Below are 23,602 nucleotides of genomic sequence, written 5' to 3' on the forward strand. Positions count from 1 at the left end.
TAGTCCAGGCAGCCAAGATAACTTGGTTTAGTATTCTGGACAATGCCAACACAGTCACAGTCATTACTGGGTGTGGATGAGAGTGTGTCTGCCCTACACCCACTCTGCAAGTATCACATTCGTGCTGATATTGCCAATTAAATCACTGAGTGTCCCGAAAGAGGCGGAGGGATATTGAAATACATGACTCATACTGTATTATTGAACTGAAATTATTTAAAGAATCCACAGCTCAAATAGCTGTTATCATTAAAAGCTGCAGTTGGTACCTACACCGTGCAGCCCACCAATGAACAGGTTTGATAAGACTGAACCAGAGCCTTGTGGTGCTGTGATTCTAAGGGCAGGTTTGGTTTGATTAGGCTGAAGGTTGTTGAAGGAGCTTGTTTTCCTTGCTGTCAGGAATGCTCTGACATGCACGTGCACACACACACACCAACACCCACACAGCCTGAGATAAGTGTGTGTGATAGCATGAAGGCGTGCCAGTGCCTCTTCTTCAGGTCATCTGATGTTACTTCAGCACCAGGGGTCAGGTTGGTAAACAAGGCCAACATAGGCAGCGTACATCTGAGAATCTACCGGATCCACAAGCAGACTGTTCATTCACAGCACCTACCAGGCTGGGGTAACCCAAGACACCATGTACCCTCGGTGTCATACCAAAGTGATCACGGTCAGGTTTGACTGTGGACAAGGGTGCAACCTAACACTGAATGACGCTGTAATGCTGACAATAGGCCCATGCCGTGTCCTGACCCTAACCAGGTTGTGGGTCTGTTCAAACATCACCAGAATCATTCTGCTAGGTTTGTCAAGCTACAAGCAGAAGACGAGGTCATGTGTTTCTGTTTCCACTGTAGAATGTTATCTTAGACTAGATTAGTGGGAAGAGCAGCTCCCTGCCTTTACTTGTTCCAGTAATCACAGCCCCTGACACACTGAGCTTATACACTGGCTGGTGATCTCTGGTCCGACCCGACAGGACCCAACGACTGGCCGCAGGCTCAGGTCCAGACTGGTGCCAGCACTCCGCTGTGAAAGGTACGTCTGATTGCAGAAGCGAGATGTCAGCACTCTTAACGTGAGGGATATTTTAAAACCCTGGCCCAATGAAAGGAGAAACCGGTTTTAAGTAACCGGGTGGGGGTGGGGGGTTACACTGTGTCACAGAGAGAATATCTCGGGGGGTACAAGGGTCTTGGTCACCCGATTTTAATGGGATTGGTATCAACTGAATTTCCCAATTTGAATTTCCAACAGAACTGCTATGAGATTATGTCTCATCTGTAAACTAGATTAATTTAACTTTTAGGTCTATAGAGGATGCAGATTCTTTGTGCTGTGTATACAGAATGTTACGGAACACAACACAGCTGGAACCGCCCCACGGAGGATCTCCTAAACAAGCCTCTACTTTCAGGGTCTAAGAGTGTGTTCGAGGCCAGTGCCTGGACATGGGGGCCTCTGGCTGAGGTCCAATTCATGTTAACAGGAAGAAGGCTGCAGTAAAAAAATTAAAAGGAGGTTGAGGATAATAAAATGTACTCTGTCTGTAATATTGACAGACACATTTCAGATTAGGAATCATACTGTATTAACCATATAGCCTATAGTAAATTATTTTGATTTGCGCAGGTCAGATAACCAAGCTATTTCACTGTTATGATCATATTTACATCATCAAAATCGACCTGGTCGTTCACTTCAGGTGTGCGATCAGCTACATCCTCATCGGCTCTGTGGCACGGCGCCTCAGGTCATTCCTGTTAGCATGTCTGTCAAGAGGACGTTCATCTCACCAGTGATTCCCACATCCATCATCTTTTCAAAAGAAGACGTTAACGAGTCTGGACTGAAGAAAGAGATTTAGTCACTCCTGGGTCTCTTCTTTCCATCTGCTAGGAGACTTTCTGGACCCCACAGGACACAGCAAGACTATCTCACTCCAGTCTGTTCAACTGCTGACACCGTTAAATCCTCCTAAAAGGGTATTGCAGTGAAGTCAGTTTGGGGGAAAAGATTTAAAAGGTGAACTCTGCTTGACCCTTACTGGCCAACACACGTTTAAATCACACGCTTCAGTTGAAAAGGACAAAGTTTTAAGGGAGGTGATTGGCATCGATGCTCCACAGCAATTTTGACAATAGAATTTTAAAAGCAAGTTGTCGTGCCCTCAGCAAATAGTGTCTTGGAAGATATGTGGTTTCAGTAGAAACTTTATCCACATTTAAACAAACTTCAGCTCTGCATTTAAACAGTGGAAAATGCAATAATCACTATGAAACACTTCAGAAAAGAATAGACTGCAATAAAGAAAAAAGTATTACTGATGGCAACAAATGCAGGCCATCGCAAGTATTGCACTCAAACTATGTTGAAGTTCACATAACATTTTCAGAATGCATCAAGCACAGATGAAATATTACAAGGTAAACTTTCACACACACACACACACACAGCCTCCCAGACCTGTGTCACTATCTCATACCTACATTCAGTACCACACTTGCATACACACACACACATGTGGTTTTCCCTCTGTCTCTCACATACACACATTTAGTCATTTAGCAGACGCTCTTATCCAGAGCGACTTACAGTAAGTACAGGGACATTCCCCCGGGGTAAGTAGGGTGAAGTGCCTTGCCCAAGGACACAACGTCATTATGCACGGCCGGGAATTGAACCAGCGACCTTCTGACTACCAGCCCGATTCTCTAACCGCTCAGCCACCTAACTCCCATGCAAGACGGCGGGGGAGACAGTGATGAACGCCCCTATCTGATATCACACAACCCCTGAGACTGAACAGCAGAGGTGTCTGCTACCTGGAATGAGCTCTCAAGACAAGCTCACATGATCCCCTCTTATGCCCTCATTGTGCTGCAGTCATATAGCCTCGAGCACAGACATGATACACATGCACTATTCTGGAGACAAACCTGTTAAAAATATGTACCATAAAAACACCTATGATTTAATCACTTATGATTTTAGGCTGCAATTAAGATCTTAACCCTTGTGTTATCTTCGGGTCATTCTGACCCATCAGTCATTGTGACCCACCGTCGTATTGCGCCAACTTTACCGCATACAAAACAAAGTGAAGCATTTTCTTTTAACCGTTGGGCTGTCTCAGACCCCCCTCATTGCGAAGGTTAAAAGAAAAAAGTAAAATTGGGTAAACACAACAATGGTTCATTATGAACCTTTGGGTCATGTGACCCGAAGGCAGCACAAGGGTTAAGTTATTATTATGGCACATTATTCACAGTGATCACGTATCATAACGTTGGTGTAGCATTCAACTCAGCATGGAATTGGAGTGAGTCCTTACGCCCAAGACGCTGTAGAACAGCTTGGTACTCCATCAAAAACAACATATATTCCTGTGCAATGTGCAATAGACTGGCTTTCTTGTTAACACGTCACAGTGTGTACGTGTGTGTGTTGTCCAGACTGACTGGATGCAACTCCTTGGTCACACCTGTCCCCAAGCCCCCAGTCACAGAGTTCATGGTGTCACATGAAATGCCCCTCCCCCTGTCTGTTGGTGGGACACCACATCAGGCTTCACTGGATCCTACCATTGGGCCTCTTCCCCACCTTTAACACCACCCTTATAGGACCGATAAACATGACTGATCTGTAGAACTGTATGGCTCTCTGACCCGTGTAGGAAAATCACCTCTTAGATGAGAAGCAACAAGTCCTGTTAACTGTGCAACAGCCTCACAGATAATAGGTGTCATTTAAATAGCACTTTCAGCATTTAAATCAATAGATAAACGTGGAGAATAGGGAATAGATATAGCTCAGTGATAGAGCATTTGACTGCAGATCAAAGAGGTTGCAAGATCGCCCTCATTAGTTTCTTTGGATAAAAACATTTGCTAAATAAACAAATTATCATGAATGATAAGTCATTGAAATTGCGAATTCTCAATTCTGTCTTTTAGTGATGACAGATTCAAGTAGCAGTAATAGTACCAGGCTACTTGTGATCTGAACTGATCCTTTGCACAATAAACAGCACTATGGTTATTTCTACTTTAACTTTTACAATCCCATAGTACTACACTAAAACCAAACCAAACTATACTCACAAATAAGTAAAGTAACAAGTCAGTTTAGGTTGAACTTCTTCAGTTTGTCACTTGTCATTCATGTATCAAAATACAAAAGAACTGCATCCTCATTCTGAACTTAATGATAACATTTAGTCATTTAGCAGATGCTCTTATCCAGAGCGATTAACAGTAAATACAGGGACATTCCCCCGAGGCAAGTAGGGTGAAGTGCCTTGCCCAAGGACACAACGTCAATTTGCCTTGCCAAACCTTCTACGTAACACTATGTACCTCTGCCATTGTGTATAACGTAAGGGTAGTGATCCACAGGCCTTCATTGCCTTTCTGAACAATAAAAGGAGGTAAACTACACCTGAGGAGGCATATTTCCGTTTTGGACTGTAACTGACAGGAGGTCCGAACATTGTCACAACTACATGCAGCAACCAACATATTGCTGTGATTAAAAGACAGCCGAGACCTATGTATGGAATTACGTTATCCATCTCAGGTACCATTGGCCACTTACCATTACTTACCTTTCACTTTTGATTCTAGAATTCACAGCCTTCAACTTTGACCCAACAAACTACAGCACAAACCTCTCAACATCACCCTAATAGCCACAACAACAATCTAAAGACTAAACAAGCTGACAAAAATTCAAGTAGAAACACATACAGTCTAAAGGTAAAAACAACCACAATCCTGAACAGTGTTGACATTCGACTACTTGTGAATGGCACGTCAAAACACGAACCAGGCTATCGCTCATGGTCTTAAATGTGATATGAAAAACTGTTGTACAATAAACGTCCTACTTCTTTCTCCTGTGCTACAATAGGAGCTGCTTATAGTGAGAAGCAACTAGCCTACATGGCGGAATGCACCTTCTGTGCTGAGAAATGATCGACGAATTACCGACAATTACATGACAATTCTGTCACAGTATGCGACTGAATTTTAAATTAGAATTAAACACTTTACAAAATTCTGTTTTTTTACTTCCTTGATGCTCGGTGGGTGTAAACTTGAGGAACACCACCACATGTCCAAATCTGTTTTCTCCCACACTCAACGAGGAAGCAAATTAAGGTAGCATGAGGTGTGTGTATTTTGAAAATACTAAATACATGTAGCCTAATCCATGATATCAAAACATTCACCCCAGCGTTTGTATTTTCTATAGGCGACATTTGGAGTATTTTGCGCTGTCTGATGGTGGCAAAAGTGCGGTATGTGACACTACAGTAATAATAGGCTACTCCTAGCCTATTGCCTAATCAGTGTTTATTTTATATCAGTGGTGTATTGCTTTGATTTAAATATTATTCAAGCGTTTTTTTGAAGATCAACCAGACGAATATGAACCTAACTGATTGTCCCAAACGTATTGTAACCATAATGTCAACAAAATTGCAACTGAAGCATAGGCTACTCTTGCATTCGTTTGTCACACTCCGCTATAAAACAAACAGCATCATGTATATTTAGTTACAAACGTTAAAGAAAGTCGGTTTAGTGTAACTCTTGAAATGTTTTCCCCACCTAGCATGCAGAGCTCAAATAGTGCCAACGTTACAAAGTCCTACGCATTAAAGCTGATAAAGTTGTGTCCCTCTATTTGGGCATTGTAACAACAGTGAGTCAATACGTATTTTCATATGGGTTTGTTTGATAGTGTTCGAATGGGTAGATAAACCATCCACGGCAAGTAATTCTTTATCGAAAATGTCAAGAGTAGGCATAGCCTAACAGCCCTACTCTTCATTTGGAACTTAGAAACGGAACAATCTAGGCGGGTTCTATTGCAAGCGATATTTAAGTTTTGCTACTTACTTTTAACTCCTACGGCTTCCTCCACTTTTCTTTATATTCTTAACACGCATATTCCCCTTTATTTTATATTGTCTTTAACTTAAATAAGACAAACCCGTGGGTGTTTCAAATGACTATGCGTCTGAATGTGATCTCTCACTCCTCTGCGTGGCTGGCTGTGCAGCTGCAGTTTTCCCTACTTGACACGAGCGCGCATTCCGCGCACATACGGGGTAGAGGCGGGCTCGAGTCGACAGTATAAGAAATGCACGCGCACAAAACAGTGAATCCAGTTAATCCAGAGCCATAGAGAGAATAGAGATATTTTTCTGTGGCTCTGAGTAAATCTACTACGGGGATTCATTTACCGTAACTAAAAATATGATATGACCCTTTAATTCAAATATTGAAACAATCACTGACGAATATTCCCTATGAAAATCTACTAAAAACGGTGAGGCAGACAAGTTGCGTTTCACTATCATTTCAGTCCTACACGGCCTCTCTTAAAAAAAAATGTAATTACTCATTATCACCTCATCAGTACATAGGGCTGATATGACTTTTAATCATGCGTTAATAAATCATTTATAATCTAAGGGTAAGACTATTCAGGAGGAATGTGTTGCGAAAATGTATTTTGTACGATGTGTTTTGGTGACAGTAATTAAAATACTTTTTGTACTCGTTCATTGGAGCTAAACACAAATTAATCTCAACAGCATATGGAGAACGAATTCCGGAACATTGGTATTGGGTAGAGGTGAGAGTCGGGAGTTGACGGTGAGGTGTAGGAATGACTCGTGTTTTTACACATTCCTCGCATTCTTTCCGCCTTGCTCGATCCCCAGACCCAAAAGGTTTCAGCTTGGGGGAGCACAAGATGAAGGTTAAGCTTCAGTCATTTGCACCCTCCTTTACAAATATGTTTTGCTTAAAGATAAATAAATACATAGGAATGTACACCTGTGTAATTCATGTCTTCCTCAGTCGTTGGAAAACAAACATGAAACCGATGTTCTGCATTTCAAAGTGAAAACTCCTACCAACATAGGTAAAAAAAACTACTTCAAATTGCTCTTTTGAGCATTCTGTAGTAGAGCAACAACTGACTTGCAGAATTGCAGTTTCATGTTATTTATGCATTTAGTCTAGTCAATCGAAGATGATTTCTCATCAACAATGCAACCAAGCTCAATGCAAAAGTTGTGACTGTGTTTGTGTAAAGCTACTGAGTAAGCAGGAACCTGCCTGCTGCTGATGCAGGCTTCTAACGCTGATGAAAATCTAAATGTAACACATCTATCATAGTAGAAAGTGCATTTCATCACAAACACTGAAAATGCTTCAAAGCAGTGTCTTCCCCGAAGATTAGCAGGAGGGGTGATTCACAGTTGATGTGATGCTAAATCTGACTGGGTCAGCAGAGTAGGCTAGTTTGTCTAGCGGTAGAACGTAAGGGAAGAATAAATAATGAATAACGGTTCATTCCTTTTTCAAAAATTGTCAAAGCATTAATATTAATGTGTATTAAGAACAACAAAAATATTTGTTACACAAGCTGTATATTTAAAGGGGCATACTTTTGAGAAGTAGGCTAGTCAAAATCCTTCACTAGACTCGTTCATGTTGTGTTCTAATGAAGCTAGTTGCTATTTGCTCGCTCAGCATATGATGCTTCCCCTCTGACTCACTCATTCCTGCTATGGCTCAGGATCCATGACTCTCCTCGGGAAACCAGTATCTTTCCTGTCTGTCTTCCAAACCACTTATAATTCAGCCATTAAAAACCCAAGCTTGCAGCAGCAACAGGAAGCAGGTTAAGGAAGCAAGCAAGCGGGGGAAATTTGGGGGCATTGGTGGGGAAGTTTGTCATTGTACTTGAGTGAGTAATTTGTGTGCCTATGTGTAGCCTACTTTTTTTTCAAGAGGGGAATATTTTGGGCACAAAACAATACCAGGTTCTATAGCTCATTTCACCAATTATTGGGTGTGTTTGCCTCTGCACAACCTATATTATCTCATATTTATTATTTTCCCACCCTAACTAGTAAATTTGCACTACATAGACAAATGTTCGTCTTGGTCCCGATTGCGTTGCTTTTATCTTCCGTTTAGGCATAATTGAAGTTTTTGTGGCGAAAAGTGAAGGTAACTAGCGTCACTGACATCAAACGTCACAAACCTGCGTGATTACCTTTAGTAAAACATCAGTTTTGTTAAGTAACTCGTTAGTTTCTGGGAGATAGCTAGCCAACACTGCAAAAAGACAGCTGCATAGACGCCACATGCACAGGCCATGGTGATAATTTCTTATGTATCCAGCTATGTTTCCAGGCTGTGATATCAACACCCTGTATAATAATTTCGTACTGGTTAGCTATAGCAATATACTAAACAGCAGTAGCTCTAGTTAACTCAGCTGTCCAAGTTACTTACGGTCCGGGGGGTCAGGCCCATAGACATGTCTATGGTCAGGCCTAGCCTGGCTCTGTCCTCCTACGTACTTCCGCTCAATTTTGATTTAGCTTCAGTACTAGGTCTGGCCATGAGGTACGCAAGTCAGATGTCTCCGGTTAATTTTCTACCGGCCAATCAGCGAACAGAGGGAGTGGCTGAGAACGATGACGTTGATGTCGTGCGGTAGTTTGTGTTGTAGTTCCGTAATGGCGGCGAAGAAAGATGCGAGCGAAGCCATTCGGTCCGTTGTGGCAACGCTGCCGAATATCCATAAGCTAAAGCCAGAGCAAGAACAAGTTTTGCTGAGTTTTGTTGGTGGCCATGATGTTGTGGCCCTCCTCCCCACGGGGCTCAGGGACAGTTTGATTGTCCAGCTACGGCAGCTAGCTCTGTTACAGTAGTGGTGAAGGAATTGGCTAAGGCGAACGCTAGCGATTGGTTATGGCAGATCAAAGTGGCTCTGGGCAGATCCAATAGTTTTAAACTTCAACAGAGTACCCGCCTACAATTAAGTCAACGCTTGTCAATGGAGCGAGGCCAGACTCTCTGTACAAATGAAATGTACAAGAGTCTGGTTAGGACCAGGCTAAGTCAGGCCTGAAGCTAGGAGCAAAACAGAGCACAGCCGGCTTCTCCAGTCCAGGTGAGCAAAATGGTACATTATGCCTGCTACTAGGATGTGCTGTAGAGCAATTAATGCCATTCAATATCCAAACGATTGGAATGGATAACAGTAGAAGAGAGGTTTTCCCTACTCATACTAGCGCGGGTAAGCTGGTCACATGACCCCCATGACGAGACTTCAGACAGTGAGTGACTAGTTACTGACAGGTAATTATCACTAAATGGCGTTTCTTGTATAGTTGCAGTGTATAGGTCTAATAGGCAGTGAATAATATACTGGTTGGAGAATGTCTATTGTGGTTTTATGTAGGCCATTACTGTAACATTGGGATTCCAGTTTTAAGTGTGGATAGCGGATTACGCAAGAGCAGTATTCTAAAAAGAACCAAAGAACTGGAAGCCTGACTGGACTTGACCTGGACTTGAGTTTATAAGAGGAACAAACTCCTAAGGAAACATTAGAAAAGGAGCACCTGGGATGGTGAGAGCTGGGTTGGTGCCAGGGCACGCACAGACCATTGTGGACAGGAAGTGAGCTGGCAAGGAGGAAATCAGCATCGGTAAACCAAAACAGGAAGTAGTCCAGTGGTCCATCAACATCTCAGACGACTCATTGACCATCAGAGTAGCCAAAACAACTATTGTAACAGGAGTAAAGTGTTTGATTTAAGAAGTGAAAGGATGGAATAAGAAATGATTTAATTGATTATTGAAGATTTAGCTTAGGTACCTCTTAAAATGTCATCAGTGAGAAGAAAGAAATTACCATCCAGAACTGACTTTTCAATACACTGCTAACCTATCATGTTTTACAAGTATATTTCTGCACAACATGGTTGCACGTTTGTGGACACAGTGCAGAGAAATGCAGTTCAACGCCATTCTCAAACATAATGCAAATCATGCTACACAATGAGCCATCGCCTGATCTCTTTTGACTCAGAGCTTTGTTAGTAATTGGGCAGTATAGCACTGTGACCTAGCAACAAAGTCAAACAGTGATGGTATTAGAAAGGATTAGCAATACAGTTCAATTTGATCAAGCAATGTGGTATCTTTAAACTAGCTTTTTCAAAGACCCTCTTTGCATGCTGTGCGATGTCACAAGATGATGACACCAACTGCTGATAAGTCAGGGGGCATTCTCTTCAAGCTGCGTAAGGCTGTTATAGTTTGATGTTGCACCGTAGGGGGATCTCCTTTTCTGCCATACTTGCTATAGACAGTCATCAAAATTATTACTGAAAAATACCCTGTGGAATAATTTAGACCAGTCGCATGACAAATGGAATCTGAAGCAACAATATATACAAACACATTTTGGAAGTGGAGAAAATTACCCAAAAAGGCTAGAGGTCATAAAAGCCAATTTTTCTGTAAATCTGAAATTATTCATGCATTTGTCAGATCGAAAATAGTACTTTTATATTTGTTTGAATTAAGTTATTAATCATTACTTCAAACTCTTCTAACACAGAAACAATCTATAGTATGTCATGCATAACTTGACAGTTTTATATATAAATCAAGTCTATTTTAAAAACATCAGCAAAGAAGAGAGGTGCACTGTACTTTAGTGTATGTGTCAACATACTGAATGTTGATCAAACATTTTATTAATTGAAGACAACAGTTGTTTTACTCACAACTTTAACAAAACATTTATGGACTGGCACAAAATGTTTTAAATTAGGTTCAATCATTTTAACCCAATTACAATCAGGTTAATAAGGTTGTTGTTTGAAATGAGGTTGAATTAGGTTAATTGAGGAATACACAAGTGCCTTAATGACATACAACTACACAAGACATGTAAAGATGACTAAAGAATACAACAAAAATCTTGGCTTAAAATAAATAAATTCTGACTTCAACACACCAGCATACTACTGTGTGCTGGAATGGATGACATTATCGTGTCATATACTTGGATGGAACAAATATAGGATTCCATAGTCATACAAAACCATCAACTACAGCTTTATAAAAAATTGTAGACAGATAAAAAAATTGTTGTAAAAAAAGACAATAAATAGTCAACACTTAACCACGTTCATAAAAGGCTTAAAAAAAAGCAAACAAGTGACAGTTTCCTCTTGGACCAGAAGTGTCAGTGATGGAATAATGCTTGTGTTCTCAGTTGGCATTACGCATGGCCTCCACACAGATCAACAATCCCACGGATCCAAATATGTCCGATTACCTAGACGAGAAAATCATCACATGGATTTTAAGATGTATTCCTTTTTATTATTAAGATTAGTACGTTTCCTTGGCCTCTGGTATTCTCTACCTTTTTTTAGTTACGAGTTGATTCGGAGTAGGCCAGTTTAACCAAGCCTTAATTGTTTGAACACCTTTTTGTTTCCAACCCAAAGCAATATAGTGCAAAAAATCATTGGGAACATTGACTAACAACCGGTGATGCAATGACCACAGCAGGTTTGACACAAACAGCCTCTGAGGCCTCAGAAACATTACCTGTCCAGACGGTTAACCACGTCCCTGACCGTGCTGATGAGGTGGTCGTGCTCCTGGGGGTGAGCGAGGATGAGGCTGTGGAGCCGCTTCATGTAGGAGTCAATGGTGTCCAGGGTGGGGGTCTCCCCACTGCCTGCAGGCGAAAACACAGCATCAGCACAACGGTGACCTGAAGGGGTAACCTTTTTTCTGTTCTTTGTTTTTAATCATACCACAGTGCTATTGGTGAGTAACCTATACATTGGAGTTTTTAAAGTGTAATATCACAATTTTGAAAGTGATGTTTGTATATGCAGCAGTGTGGGTAGGTGTCTGTTGACGTGTTAGTGTGCGTCTCACCAGGCAGAGCCACTGAGGAGAAACTGGAGGTCAACGCCTGGCGCAAGGTCTCAAGGTGCTGTTGTAGGAGGCCGTTGCGGCCCCTCTCCTGCATCACGTCGCCCTCCAGACGCTCCACGGCGCCGCGCATGCTCTCCACATGCTTCTGCAAGGCGGCGTTGCGCTCCTCGTACTCCATGTTAGTCTTGCGGAGCTGGCGCATCTCCGCCTCGCGTGCTGCAGGCCAACAGAAACACTAGTCAGAAGCTGCAGGCCAACAGAAACACTACAGTCAGACGGACACTTGCTTACAGACAGAGATGGGAGGAAGCAGCGCTTGCTGAGGCTATCAATAACTCACAAGAGCAAGGCGCACTCAGCTAAACTTTGCAGTATACTATTTTAGGATGAAGTAGAGGTGCTAACTAAAGTACTATGGGGTTGATTTAACTGTTACAGTACAGCAAAACTAAGATGGTTGAAACTGAATGCAATAAACTACTATGAAAGACTGTTTGGTACCTTTGCTGTGGTTGAGAAACTCCTCAGTGAAGATGGGAATGTCAAACACAGACCGCTCTTTCCCATCTGTGTCCTTCTGGTCAGGTTCAAAGTAAGAAACAGAATGGACAAAGAGAGGAAAAGACAAATCAGATCAAACCCAGTGGAACGTGCTGTAACCAGTATAACACTGCTGTGACAGGGCCCATCATCAGCTCTTACAGAAAGGCATGGGGCACTGGGACATGAACAGACATTTTTACTCAAGCTTAGAGTGTGTGTGTGATGTGGACTAATGACAACCAAGAGAGGGGTCATTAATCTTGGATGTGGGCGGTAGCAGGCAGAGGTTGATACCCTGGCCAGAGCTAAAAATGATGCCATCCTTACCTCAAAGCAGGTAAGATGATCATCTACTACAATGATTAACCTGATGCTACAACAAAGGGCGGTTTGCACGCAGGATAGAAAGTTGCAACAGGCCGCTCTAGTACTAAAGATTAAAGCGTGCAATGTAATCCACCCCTTAGTGACCCGTTTCAATTGACAGTGAGTTGGATGTTAGAGTCGCTTGGTACTGTGCTCCAGGGGGTAGTGTGTGGTCCTAATGCTACCCCCTACACAGCACCAGGATTCAAGGATCGCTTAATACGGCTAAGTCACCTTGACTTTCACCCTCCCTGCTTGAAAATTCTGGGAGATTTACACTAGAACCCTATAATCACATCGCTTTACTTCATCAAAAATGAATTAAACACTTACCAGAAGCGATGGGTTTGGATGCCTAATATAAAGAGGGAGCCAAAGCAGCTTAATCTAGCTTTAGTGCCGCTTGACTTCACGTCCAGTAACCAATGATGGCCAAGCTTTTAGTTGAGCTCTTATGTGATAAAAAAGACTGTCATTGGGTTCATCATGTAGGATCGTAAAAGCATGCCAAAGTTTAAACTGGATGACATTGGGATGTAGTAGGCATACTCTTTCTATGGAGGAAACATGCTTCGTAAGTGTACTGGCTTCTTACTGAGACAGAAGTCCCGTTACATATTTTTAAATGAGTGAGTTTAACACTCAGTCGAAAATTGAGTACAAAAGGTATTTTTTAAATGAAACACATTCACTGTCTGTGCCACTAGAAGTATCTGCCATAAATACTAATGCAACAACAAACTGGAAGTTGGTTGCAAGCTCATTGATAAATGTGTGTGGTTAAGGACAACCTGGGCACGGAAGGGTTAACTGACCTCGTGAAGAGACTCACTGGCTACCTGGTGACCACCATCTGGAAGGAAAGAACAGAATAAGACAGGACAGGAGATGATTCATGCTTCCTCCACCCAGCATGCGTCTTGCTACATCTTGAACCTATAAAGGAGGAGTTATCAGGGAGGAAAGTCTTAAGGAAATATCAATGACAGCCAGTGGTAGGCTATATCTATCCAATAAATGTCTCATTTCTCTCTAACCTGTTAGTGCACATCATTAACAGGTTAGTGATGTGCACCTCCAGTTTACAGTCAAAGGTGTTCTAGCTCCTCCGAATTATTGATGCTTTCAGTCAAACGTCTTCAAAAGGCCAAACAGCAGCTAAAGCTGTGTATCATACTACACATGGGGGATGGGCACAGCTCAGCTGTAGAGCATTTGACTGTAGCTCAAGAGTTAACAGGTTCAAATCCCCCTATGCATGTCGCTGAGACCACATATAGTGGATTGCAGAGTAAAATAGCTTCATTTCCATCAAACCCAACTGATCAGTCCTGAGGGGTTTCTTACTCTGGTATACAGCAATGAAAACCTTCCTTTCCAAGTTGTGAGTGGTGTTTACCTCCACGATGTCTCTTGCCCTTCTGTTTCTCCTGGACCTTCCTGGTGAAGTGCTTGTAGGCCTCTGTCTTCTGGTATTTCTCCAGCTCCCGCATATAGCGTTCCTTATCCCTCTCTGCCTCGTCTAAGTAATGCTGTACAACAGGAGAGACGGGCAGTGAGACGGGCGGGCAGTGAGACAGACGGGCAGTGAGACAGACAGGCAGTGAGACAGACAGGTGGTGAGACAGACAGGTGGTGAGACAGACGGGCGGTGAGACAGACGGGCAGTGAGACAGACGGGCGGTGAGACAGATGGGTGGTGAGACAGACGGGTGGTGAGACAGACGGGGGGTGAGACAGACGGGTGGTGAGACAGACCAGCAGTGAGACAGACGGGCGGTGAGACAGACGGGTGGTGAGACAGACGGGCGGTGAGACAGACGGGCGTTGAGACAGACGAGCGGTGAGACAGACGGGTGGTGAGACAGACGGGTGGTGAGACAGACGGGTGGTGAGACAGACCAACAGTGAGACAGACGGTCAGTGAGACAGACGGGTGGTGAGACAGACGGGTGGTGAGACAGACGGGTGGTGAGACAGACGGGTGGTGAGACAGACGGTCAGTGAGACATACCAGCAGTGAGACAGATGGGTGGTGAGACAGACTGGTGGTGAGACAGACGGGTGGTGAGACAGACCAGCAGTGAGACAGATGGGTGGTGAGACAGACGGGCAGTGAGACAGACCAGCAGTGAGACAGATGGGTGGTGAGACAGACGGGCAGTGAGACAGACCAGCAGTGAGACAGACGGGTGGTGAGACAGACCAGCAGTGAGACAGATGGGTGGTGAGACAGACGGGTGGTGAGACAGACCAGCAGTGAGACAGACCGGCAGTGAGACAGACGGGCAGTGAGACAGACCAGCAGTGAGACAGACGGGTGGTGAGACAGACCAGCAGTGAGACAGATGGGTGGTGAGACAGACGGGTGGTGAGACAGACCAGCAGTGAGACAGACCAGCAGTGAGACAGACCAGCAGTGAGACAGACGTGCAGTGAGACAGACCAGCAGTGAGACAGACCAGCAGTGAGACAGACGGGCAGTGAGACAGACCAGCAGTGAGACAGACGGGCAGTGAGACAGACGGGCAGTGAGACAGACGGGTGGTGTGGCCCTTGGATTCCAAAACCCCAGTGGGGCTGGACTCACCTGCTTGTCCTCGGGGGGCAGTTTGCTCCACTCGTTGCCCAGCATCCGGGTGATCTCTGGGAAGGGAACATCGGGCCTGTCTGCCCTCAGCTGTTCCCTGCGGTCATTCATGAAGCGAACATAGCCGGTCAGGGGAGCCTTGGGGGCGTTGCTGTCCTTCACAGGCTTCTTCCTCTTCCTTCCCTTAGTCCAGCTGCCTCGTCTGGACTTCTGACATCCGATCAGAACAGTGAGTACAGGTCAGAACTATTTTTAAATGCTGACAGATCATTGAGGTGCACTTCTATTCTGATTACCCAGTACAGTGGACTCTTTCCTTGCAAAGGAGAGCCCCTTCTTCATCATCTTCAAGGAGAAGCTCGAGGTGTCATCTTACCTCATCTCCATTTCTCTGGCTGCTGTTGTCAGTGTTCCCTCCAGGTGAGCCTGTCTGCTCCTCCATGTCTCCTCAGACTATGACAACAAAACAGGAACATGCTTAGGTGGCGGCAATACAAATATCAGAACATTTTGGCTTCACTTTATCAATGGCATAGGGTCAATGTTGCTAGGCCCTAAAGGAAATGACATGTAGCCAAATAGACTGTTCAACAGAGAAACCATTCAGAGAGGGTCTGGGGTGAGGAATTGCACAAATACCGGTGGGGATGCTTCGGAAGGAAATGGTGCACAGACTGTCTCATTGATTACTCCTCAACACACCAAACTGTTTGTTTTTTCTCCTGCACCAACCCTTTTTTTGGCCCAATAAATGTCTTGGCTAGAAAATGTTTCCGCTCATAGAAAAGTCTCACAGCAATCAGTTTCGGAGGCTTGGGAATTGTCAAGATATTGTCAGATAAGGCCAAGCCAGGTTGAACAAACACTAGGCCCTTGATGTAATTAATTGGGTGAGGTGGTTAAAAATAACCAAATGCTCAATGGACAAAATAGAACAGCTATGGCCTTGGAAAGCTTATCGGAACAGGCATTCAGTTTAAATATTTTTATGGAAGCCTAATAAAAACTGTGACCCATTTTTGTCAACAGTATGCCAATTTAGGCAAATAATCTAAATAGTAGTCTAGTATACAATTAATCAATGACAAGGCCCAATGACTAAAGACGATAAATGGCATTGTACATTCTTATCAAATAATATGTACATTAAACTATTTGCCTATTTCGTAGTAGCACACATAAGTAGCACACACAGTTCGTAGCAAATAGACCACCCAAAAAGCAGATCGCATGCAGTGTTTTTGTAGTGTTATATCGCTCTCTGCTGGACCACGCGTGCTCCACATAGGACCTGTCTTGCACCAATGTGGTTTCACCACCACCGACCAGTCAACCGCCTTTCTACAGGGTTCACTGAGAAGTGGGTTAACAATAGCTATTTCTGAGATAGACATCTTTCAGACTTTCGGAAATTGCTTTTTGAGAGCCGGTCTACAAAGACAGACATAATGGTTCATTTACCGTTCCTTCTCGATAGTATAGCATATAAATATTATTGATATACAAATATATATTATATGTAAACTTTCCGCAAAGGAAAATTGTGAGCTTGGATGTTGTGGAAATACATATTCCAGGAGTTTGCTAAAAGTAAGAATGTAATTTCAGTAATTCAATATTGTAATTTCACCGTGTGTATGCATAGCGCAACATGTTTGATGTAGACCTACTCTGCTCCATCCATTGTTCTTTCTGTGCCAGTTCACATAGCTACATAGCTGTACTTAATGTTCTCAATTCAACAGTAAACATTTTCATAAAACATCAGGGTGTGGCTAATCTTGACTAGACAGCTGGCAAACTACTGCTGTCAAATCCAGTTAGCTAACGTTAGCTCTACATAATTCCTTTGTAACTATCTAGCTAAATCATGTGGCTATAAATTGCATTCAAGCGCAGTCTACATTTAACAGTCTCTAAGACGCAACGTGTAGCCTAAGTAAATAATGAATACAGTACTGCAATGCTAACCTAGTCTCTGGCTCTGTGCAGCTAGCTAGCTTTCAAGCTATAGGATTCAGCTAACTTGCATGAAACCTAAAACGTGGGACTGATATGAAAATGGAACCCAATTCGTATACACTGTCTATTACAAGCATAAAAATACGCAAACACACTAACCTGTGATGTAATCCTTTATGAACAAGTCTAGAAAACGATTGCTAGCTGATGATTTCCCTAATCAAAACAAAAGCTGCAGTAGTTTCCGCTACACATTACCATCATCGCGTCACTACCGGTCACCAATTTTGCGTCAAATGTGTCACCAGGTGGCGACATTCCCTTTCTCTATGACCAACACAGGGAATAGTAATACATCTCAATGCTGTAATTATGATAACAAATGTTTAATTGCATGGGGAGCATGACATATTGGGTGAGTGATACCAAATACTGCACCCACTGACACAAAGCCCCAGATAGGCACGGGTTCCAGACACATGGCTAGATCTGAAAGCTCGAATTAAAACAATGCTAGCCATTTTAAGAAGATAAAAACAAAAAGTTCTGAAACCTCCTTGCCACATTGACAGTAAACGTCCAGACCTACACAGTAGGAGGACGAGCAGCAGCGTCCAGTGAGCTGTAGCAACAGTGGCATTTGGCCCGGGTGTGCACATTCCAGATGTGAACCATCATGGCATCCATTGGGGGCCATCTAAGCAAATAACCTACTTTTATTCTGGAGGTAGGGAGATGTGCACAGAATTTCAACCCAGGTACCCAGGATTTTGCAAGATCACAGCCAATCACGTCAAAAGTATGTTGCACATATTGCAAAAGGTACTAACAATAAACCCTTGAACGTGGCAGAGAGGGCAAAAGTACACACTCACTCCTACATCCTTCACTCAACTTCTGGTAGAAGTTGAGTGAAGGATGTACTGACTACACTGTTTCACTCAAGTTAAAGCAAAGAAGTGTGGGCTCTGACATACAGACTAAGTAAAAAGTAGCCATTACTATGTAAGGTAATGTATGAAGAAAAAAACACACAGTGAGAGGAGAGAGAGAACATGCCACCAAATACAGAATAAAACTAAAGTAACAAGTCTGGCTTGAAAATGTAAGAAGTAGGAAAGTACAGATATTTGTGTAAAAAATGTAAGGAGTGAAAGTAAAAAGTAGTCAGAAAAATTAATAGTAAAGTAATGATACCAGAAAACTCTACTGAAGTACTTCCCATCTCTGGAAAGTGGCATAACGATCCAAAGCTTCTTGTCCACAAGGCTTAACGTGTTTTGTTTGCGTAAAGCAACTTAAAAGGGTTTAGGAGGCTGGTGGATGGTGAGCCTTGCTCAAAGTGACATCTTACAATGTTGTGGATAAGGAAGCGTACTGTTTGAGAGAGTAGACATTCGCTAGAATGACTTACTGGACTTGAGACTTCTATTCTGCGGTTCTGCAGTTTTCAAAGCCACACCCTCTGAAAAAGTTGTCCATTTGAACACATGGTGGCACTGTTATAAGAGGGAGTCAGGTGGCTGAGCGGTTAGGGAATCGGGCTAGTAATCAGAAAGTCGCCGGTTTGATTCCCGGCCGTGTCAAATGATGTTGTGTCCTTGGGAAAGGCACTTCACCCTACTTGCCTCGGGGGAATGTCCCTGTACTTACTGTAAGTCGCTCTGGATAAGAGCGTCTGCTAAATGACTAAATGTAATGTAAATGTATAATGGGACAAACGCTAACCCTTGAGAGTGGTCATCTCTACCTACCATGTGTCACCTAGGGTTGTTCAACTATGTATCCTAAATGCACCCTAGCCTCACTGATAGCACACACCCTTGGTGTGTCTTCATATGCAGCTGAAAAGTCCACCAGAATCGGTAATCCTTAATAAAAGGTTGTCGGCTCTATGCGCTAGAATTTCATCTGTTGGTGTGACTGATGTGCCCATAAATACAAATACAAACATCAAAGAGTATGCCCTAAATACTGTATTCCATCTTGAGGTCAAATTTCAGATTTTGTGGAGATTTCGTCCACGTGTTCTTTCCAGCTTTGTTTTCAGGATGTGACATATACATATCGGCATTAAGGGCTGTAAACAAAATGATACTATCAAAACATGCCAAGTTCAATTTACCCTAACCTTTTACATCCTTCACACTCCCAGGGTTGTTTGGACACAGGAGGCAGTAGGTCATTATGACCCCTCCCCCTCAGATCATGTCACTTTCACTCAGCTGGTCGTGACATGTGAGGCCCACTCTGCGAAGACAGTGAGGGGGCCATGCTAACTCCTGGTCCTTGGTGTGTCTCCATATGTGTCCTGACCTGTTCATCACAGCAGCCGGGGAGCTGACCTCCACCGCCCACAGTCCCTGTCTTACTGAGCCACAGGACACCTAGAGTAACAAGTCATGTCTAGTAAGGATAGGGGATTCATATTCCAGCTACAGAGACAACAGACCAAACATGCACATGAGCACATAGTGGTATTGATCGTAATAGATGGCCACTAGGTCACTTCCTGTGTGGTTGCTCAACCTTGGGATCAGTTTTTTGTCGATCTCCATCATCTTAAGTTGTAAGGACACTACCGTAGCGTACTGCAGATCTGGTAGCCTATGTGACAGACATTTTAAAAGAGCTGGAAAAAACTGCTGTATGACACCAGACAACACGTTATGGTGTGTCCTTTTACTGCAGTTGCATTACATTTTGTGTCTGCATGATCTGCCATGATCTCGTGAAATACAGCACAGTGCTTTTAAGTTTGTTTACCTGCAATAATTGTTTTTCTACATCACCATGTGAGCGTCCTAAAAATGGACTTGCATGACAACTGTGACTGAGACTTAAATGAATTCAAGTGGTGCTCCTGAGGCATCTTTTTAATGATGTTCTAGAAACATCACAGCTGTTGCTGTGTTGGTGACAACTTTCAGACTAACACACTTTTTGCCTGTAGCTATATGAACACACACCTCACCTATATCGCATTACACCGAACATTTGTAAATAATTAAATGTAACAAATACAATACATGCATGATTGTAATAATTGCAAGTATTTAGCTGAGTTGCTATAATTTAAGATTTAATTTCAAATTATACTTGTTATAAAGGCAATTACATACTGTGTCTTTGTACACTAAATGAAAATACAGGGAGATACATGCATGCACACATATGTACCCACATTTCACACTGTCACCTCCCAAATAAACACAGACAAACATGTGATTTTCCATCTAGTCTAAATATGTACAATGTGTGAAACCATAACACACGGACAAAGACTGCAATTGTGTGACAATTGACAGTAAATGTCTACAATAACAACCCTCTCCTGGTCCCAGTTGAGGGGCTCCTATTCCAGACAGCTGAGCTAATGGAAAGCATGTGCGTGCTGCTTGGACTTGTGTACCTCAAGGCTCCTCCTGCGGGCGTGATGTTTCCTGGATGCTCCCTGAGGATGCACTGCTGCAGCATGTATCCCCCCTCTGCTTACCATCTTGCACTTATTTCTAATGTCCATTTTGCACGTTCTCCCTTTATCTGCCCTGCTTCTCTTACTCTTCATCTCCATCAGCCCTGTTTCATGGCTCGCAGGCCTGGGGAAACTACTCTTCCACATTGTGGATGTCGGGAGGCCACTTTGGTTCAAGCCTGGCTGGAGACAGGATTTAATTAGCAAGTCAGGCGATAAATTACCACCACAATTAAGTAGACAGCCCCCTCTTTTTCTGTTTACGCCCAGGGAAAGTCAAACCAAAACAGAGAATCCCAGGCAGACAGAGCAGTTTACTGTAGATGAGCACACAGGAGTTAAAGGCAGCCGAGGGCCTCCCTGAATGTAAATACAGTTGAGGGGTGGTCGCTGCTCTCTGAAGGGACAAGCTTCCTTTCCTCTCGTCTCGGGTAACAGATATGCATTTCTGTCCTTGTTACAGAGACTGTTCACTGGCACGGGCCCAGAACACACATTTTACAGTCGACACACAGCATGAGCTCAGTCCCCAGAACTCACACTGAGACGCTAAACACAGACGTCCCTCTTCTCTGTCTCTCTTCCATGATCATTTTGAGAACGATTCTAATCAGTAAAATGCCTTGACGCTTGGTTGTGTCTGACATTTATCTGACTGATGGTTTTTTAGATGTGTAACAGGGACATGGAATTTTCCTCTGCTACAGTATTTGCTTAATAATCATGGGGGGAAAGAATAGGGGTCATCATTATATCTTACACCTGTTTGTAACCCTGACTCATGCTTATGGCTCCAAAGATTTTATATGATCTATGTCGCAATACGTGTGACCAAGATTTTATTGCAAAATGATACGAATCACTCAATGCATTCTCTTGTGGTGGACACCTGGAAATATATCTTGACTGATTATTACAGGGGAATAATGAGCAGTATTCCAGCTAATGGCATTTGATGAGAGCGACCATCGAAACAACACAAAAAGAGGGAAGGAGTGGAGAATCAAGGAGGGAGGAAAGTCGTCGCAGAATGAGCCTGGGTAATCCATCAGACGCCAGTCGTCATTATGGCTGTGGATGTGCCATGAAAAGAAGGCCTTCATCCCGCTTTCCTCCAGCCATTAGTGGCACTCAGGCGAGGGATGGCAGCACCCCCTCTTGTGCCGAGGGACCCTTAGTGACTGATAGGAGCTGGGCAAATCTTACTGAAGTCTGGATGCACTAAATGGTACCTAGGGCCAGGAAGTAGAAATATATGTGTGTTGGTCCAGGTTTATGTGGGTGGAAATCTGTCAGTGTGCATTCACTGGATAGTGTGTGTATGTGTGTGTTTGCACATATGCGTGCAAAGGTGTGCTGGACAACAACACATAAAGGTCCTAAATAGATAAAGTTGGACCCTACAGAATCAGTGCACTACTTTAACATAACATTACATTGGAATAGTTTGGTAGTAGTGTGGGGGTTTGCAGAATTTCTTTCTCTCTAAACTCGTCAAAAGAGATAAAGATACACAGATAACATAGATAAATCAAATGTCATCTCCAGGAGAGGGCAGTGGTTAACAGTAGATACCTATCAAAAGCCCTCTGAGGAAACCAGGGGATCCTCAAGAGTCGTAAAGCGTGACAAGTCAAGAGGAGAAAACCTTTCAAAGAGGGAAAGAGTAGAGAAAGGTACAAAGGGAGGAAGTCTGAAATCCCTGGGTCACAGTCACAGTTGGCTTTTTAAAGGGCTGTGACATTGAAGTTTACAGTGACACAGCATGAGACTGATTAATATGAGGGATGATACGACCGAACACTTTGAATATTGTGCTCCGGTCATGCAATGGAGTAACCATAGACATAATCTAATATTGCCTTGCACACCTGTGTTTTCTTGCACTCAAACGTTACATTGAAAGTACCAACATGTATGGTATATACATGTTGCACATCCTAACCATATATATGGTATATGTACATTTAGATTGTTATTGTGCAGCCCACAAGCCCCGGTACACGGCACATTTTCTACCGTACCGGGTAGCCTACAGTAATGAGTTTATCACCGTGGTCTGCGTGAGTTATTCTTCAACTCTGCTAGCTAACTCTGCTAGCTAGCTGACACAAGTAGCACAAACAAACGTCGCTGGAGAGCTTCAGAAGGGGATGGGTATGTGATAAAAAAAAGGGCTATTCTAAATTTAGCTAGTACTTAATTTTTGCTGTAATATGTGTAATCCATAAATTCAGGACATAGGCTACCTTAAAAATCTCATACTATCTTTTCTATCATATAAGACAATTCATATATTTATCAGGGATCCGCTCAGTGCAGAGAGAGATGTTTCAGATCATTGTGCAAATATGCTAGCTAGAGTGGTCAGCTTTTTGATGTCTTCGTATGTCACTCTCCCTCTCCTCTCAAGCCTCTTGTCTTCTAATCGCAGTGGCAGGCTTGAGATGGAGACAAGCGCAGGGGATGGACGTGAGAAGGGGAAAATGCCCCAGTTCTCTGGGGCTGTCAGCCTTAGAGTGCATGCTCACAGCCCCAGTGTGACAGTCCCAGCCAAGCTGTCCTCTGTTCACTGCCAGTCAGGCAAATGACAAAAGAATACAGAAAATACACCTCAGGTGAAGACACAAGGATAGAAAGAGAGAGATAAGAAAAGAAAGAAAGAAAATGAAAATATGTGGAGAGATGGGAAAGATTGGTAAGAGTTTAAAGAAGATAAGAGAGGGAGTGTATTTGTTTGTGTTGTGTTTCTGTGTGCGTGTGAATGGAGGGGTCATACAAACACCTGTTTAGCAGTGGTATCAGTCATCTCGTCTCATGAGTATATGCACAAACACACTTGTGTGGTGTGGCGTGCAATGGTGTGTACAA

The 23,602-nt window shown here is 43.2% G+C and overlaps 2 protein-coding genes across 4 annotated transcripts in view; both read right to left on the reverse strand.

Annotated features, from left to right (window-relative positions):
- peak1 (pseudopodium-enriched atypical kinase 1) overlaps positions 1-6,044 on the reverse strand; it is a 63,471-nt gene extending 57,427 nt beyond the window's left edge. The window contains exon 1 of the mRNA XM_067234789.1: positions 5,913-6,044. The gene's annotated coding sequence lies outside the window, so the exon portion shown is untranslated. The remainder of the gene's footprint in view (positions 1-5,912) is intronic.
- Positions 6,045-10,543: 4,499 nt separating this feature from the next.
- hmg20a (high mobility group 20A) lies at positions 10,544-17,534 on the reverse strand. Of its 3 annotated transcripts, none has more exons than XM_067234545.1 (9): positions 17,416-17,534; positions 15,671-15,747; positions 15,295-15,504; positions 14,104-14,236; positions 13,520-13,557; positions 12,297-12,372; positions 11,796-12,011; positions 11,457-11,589; positions 10,544-11,178 (listed from the first exon to the last, which is right to left on the reverse strand). In XM_067234545.1, exons 2-9 carry the CDS (start codon positions 15,734-15,736, stop codon positions 11,175-11,177), a joined length of 876 nt encoding a protein of 291 aa, XP_067090646.1. In that variant the 5' UTR covers positions 15,737-15,747; positions 17,416-17,534; the 3' UTR covers positions 10,544-11,174. The 3 variants fall into 3 exon arrangements, with proteins under 3 accessions (XP_067090646.1, XP_067090647.1, XP_067090645.1); XM_067234546.1 differs by having other exon boundaries at positions 11,044-11,178; positions 11,452-11,589; positions 12,297-12,369; XM_067234544.1 differs by having other exon boundaries at positions 11,044-11,178; positions 11,452-11,589.
- Between the last annotated feature and the right edge of the window lie 6,068 nt (positions 17,535-23,602).

This window comes from Osmerus mordax, chromosome 4, assembly GCF_038355195.1.
Source record: "Osmerus mordax isolate fOsmMor3 chromosome 4, fOsmMor3.pri, whole genome shotgun sequence".
Taxonomy (NCBI): domain Eukaryota; kingdom Metazoa; phylum Chordata; class Actinopteri; order Osmeriformes; family Osmeridae; genus Osmerus; species Osmerus mordax.

Excerpts from the sequence above, each read along its gene's own strand:
- hmg20a (XM_067234545.1), bottom strand. The coding sequence starts at position 15,736 with ATGGAGGAGCAGACAGGCTCACCTGGAGGGAACACTGACAACAGCAGC. Across the intron at positions 13,558-14,103 it reads GGGCAAGAGACATCGTGGAG|ATGGTGGTCACCAGGTAGCC; the intron begins GTAAACACCACT and ends CTTTCCTTCCAG. Across the intron at positions 11,590-11,795 it reads CTCCTCAGTGGCTCTGCCTG|GCAGTGGGGAGACCCCCACC; the intron begins GTGAGACGCACA and ends TTTCGCCTGCAG.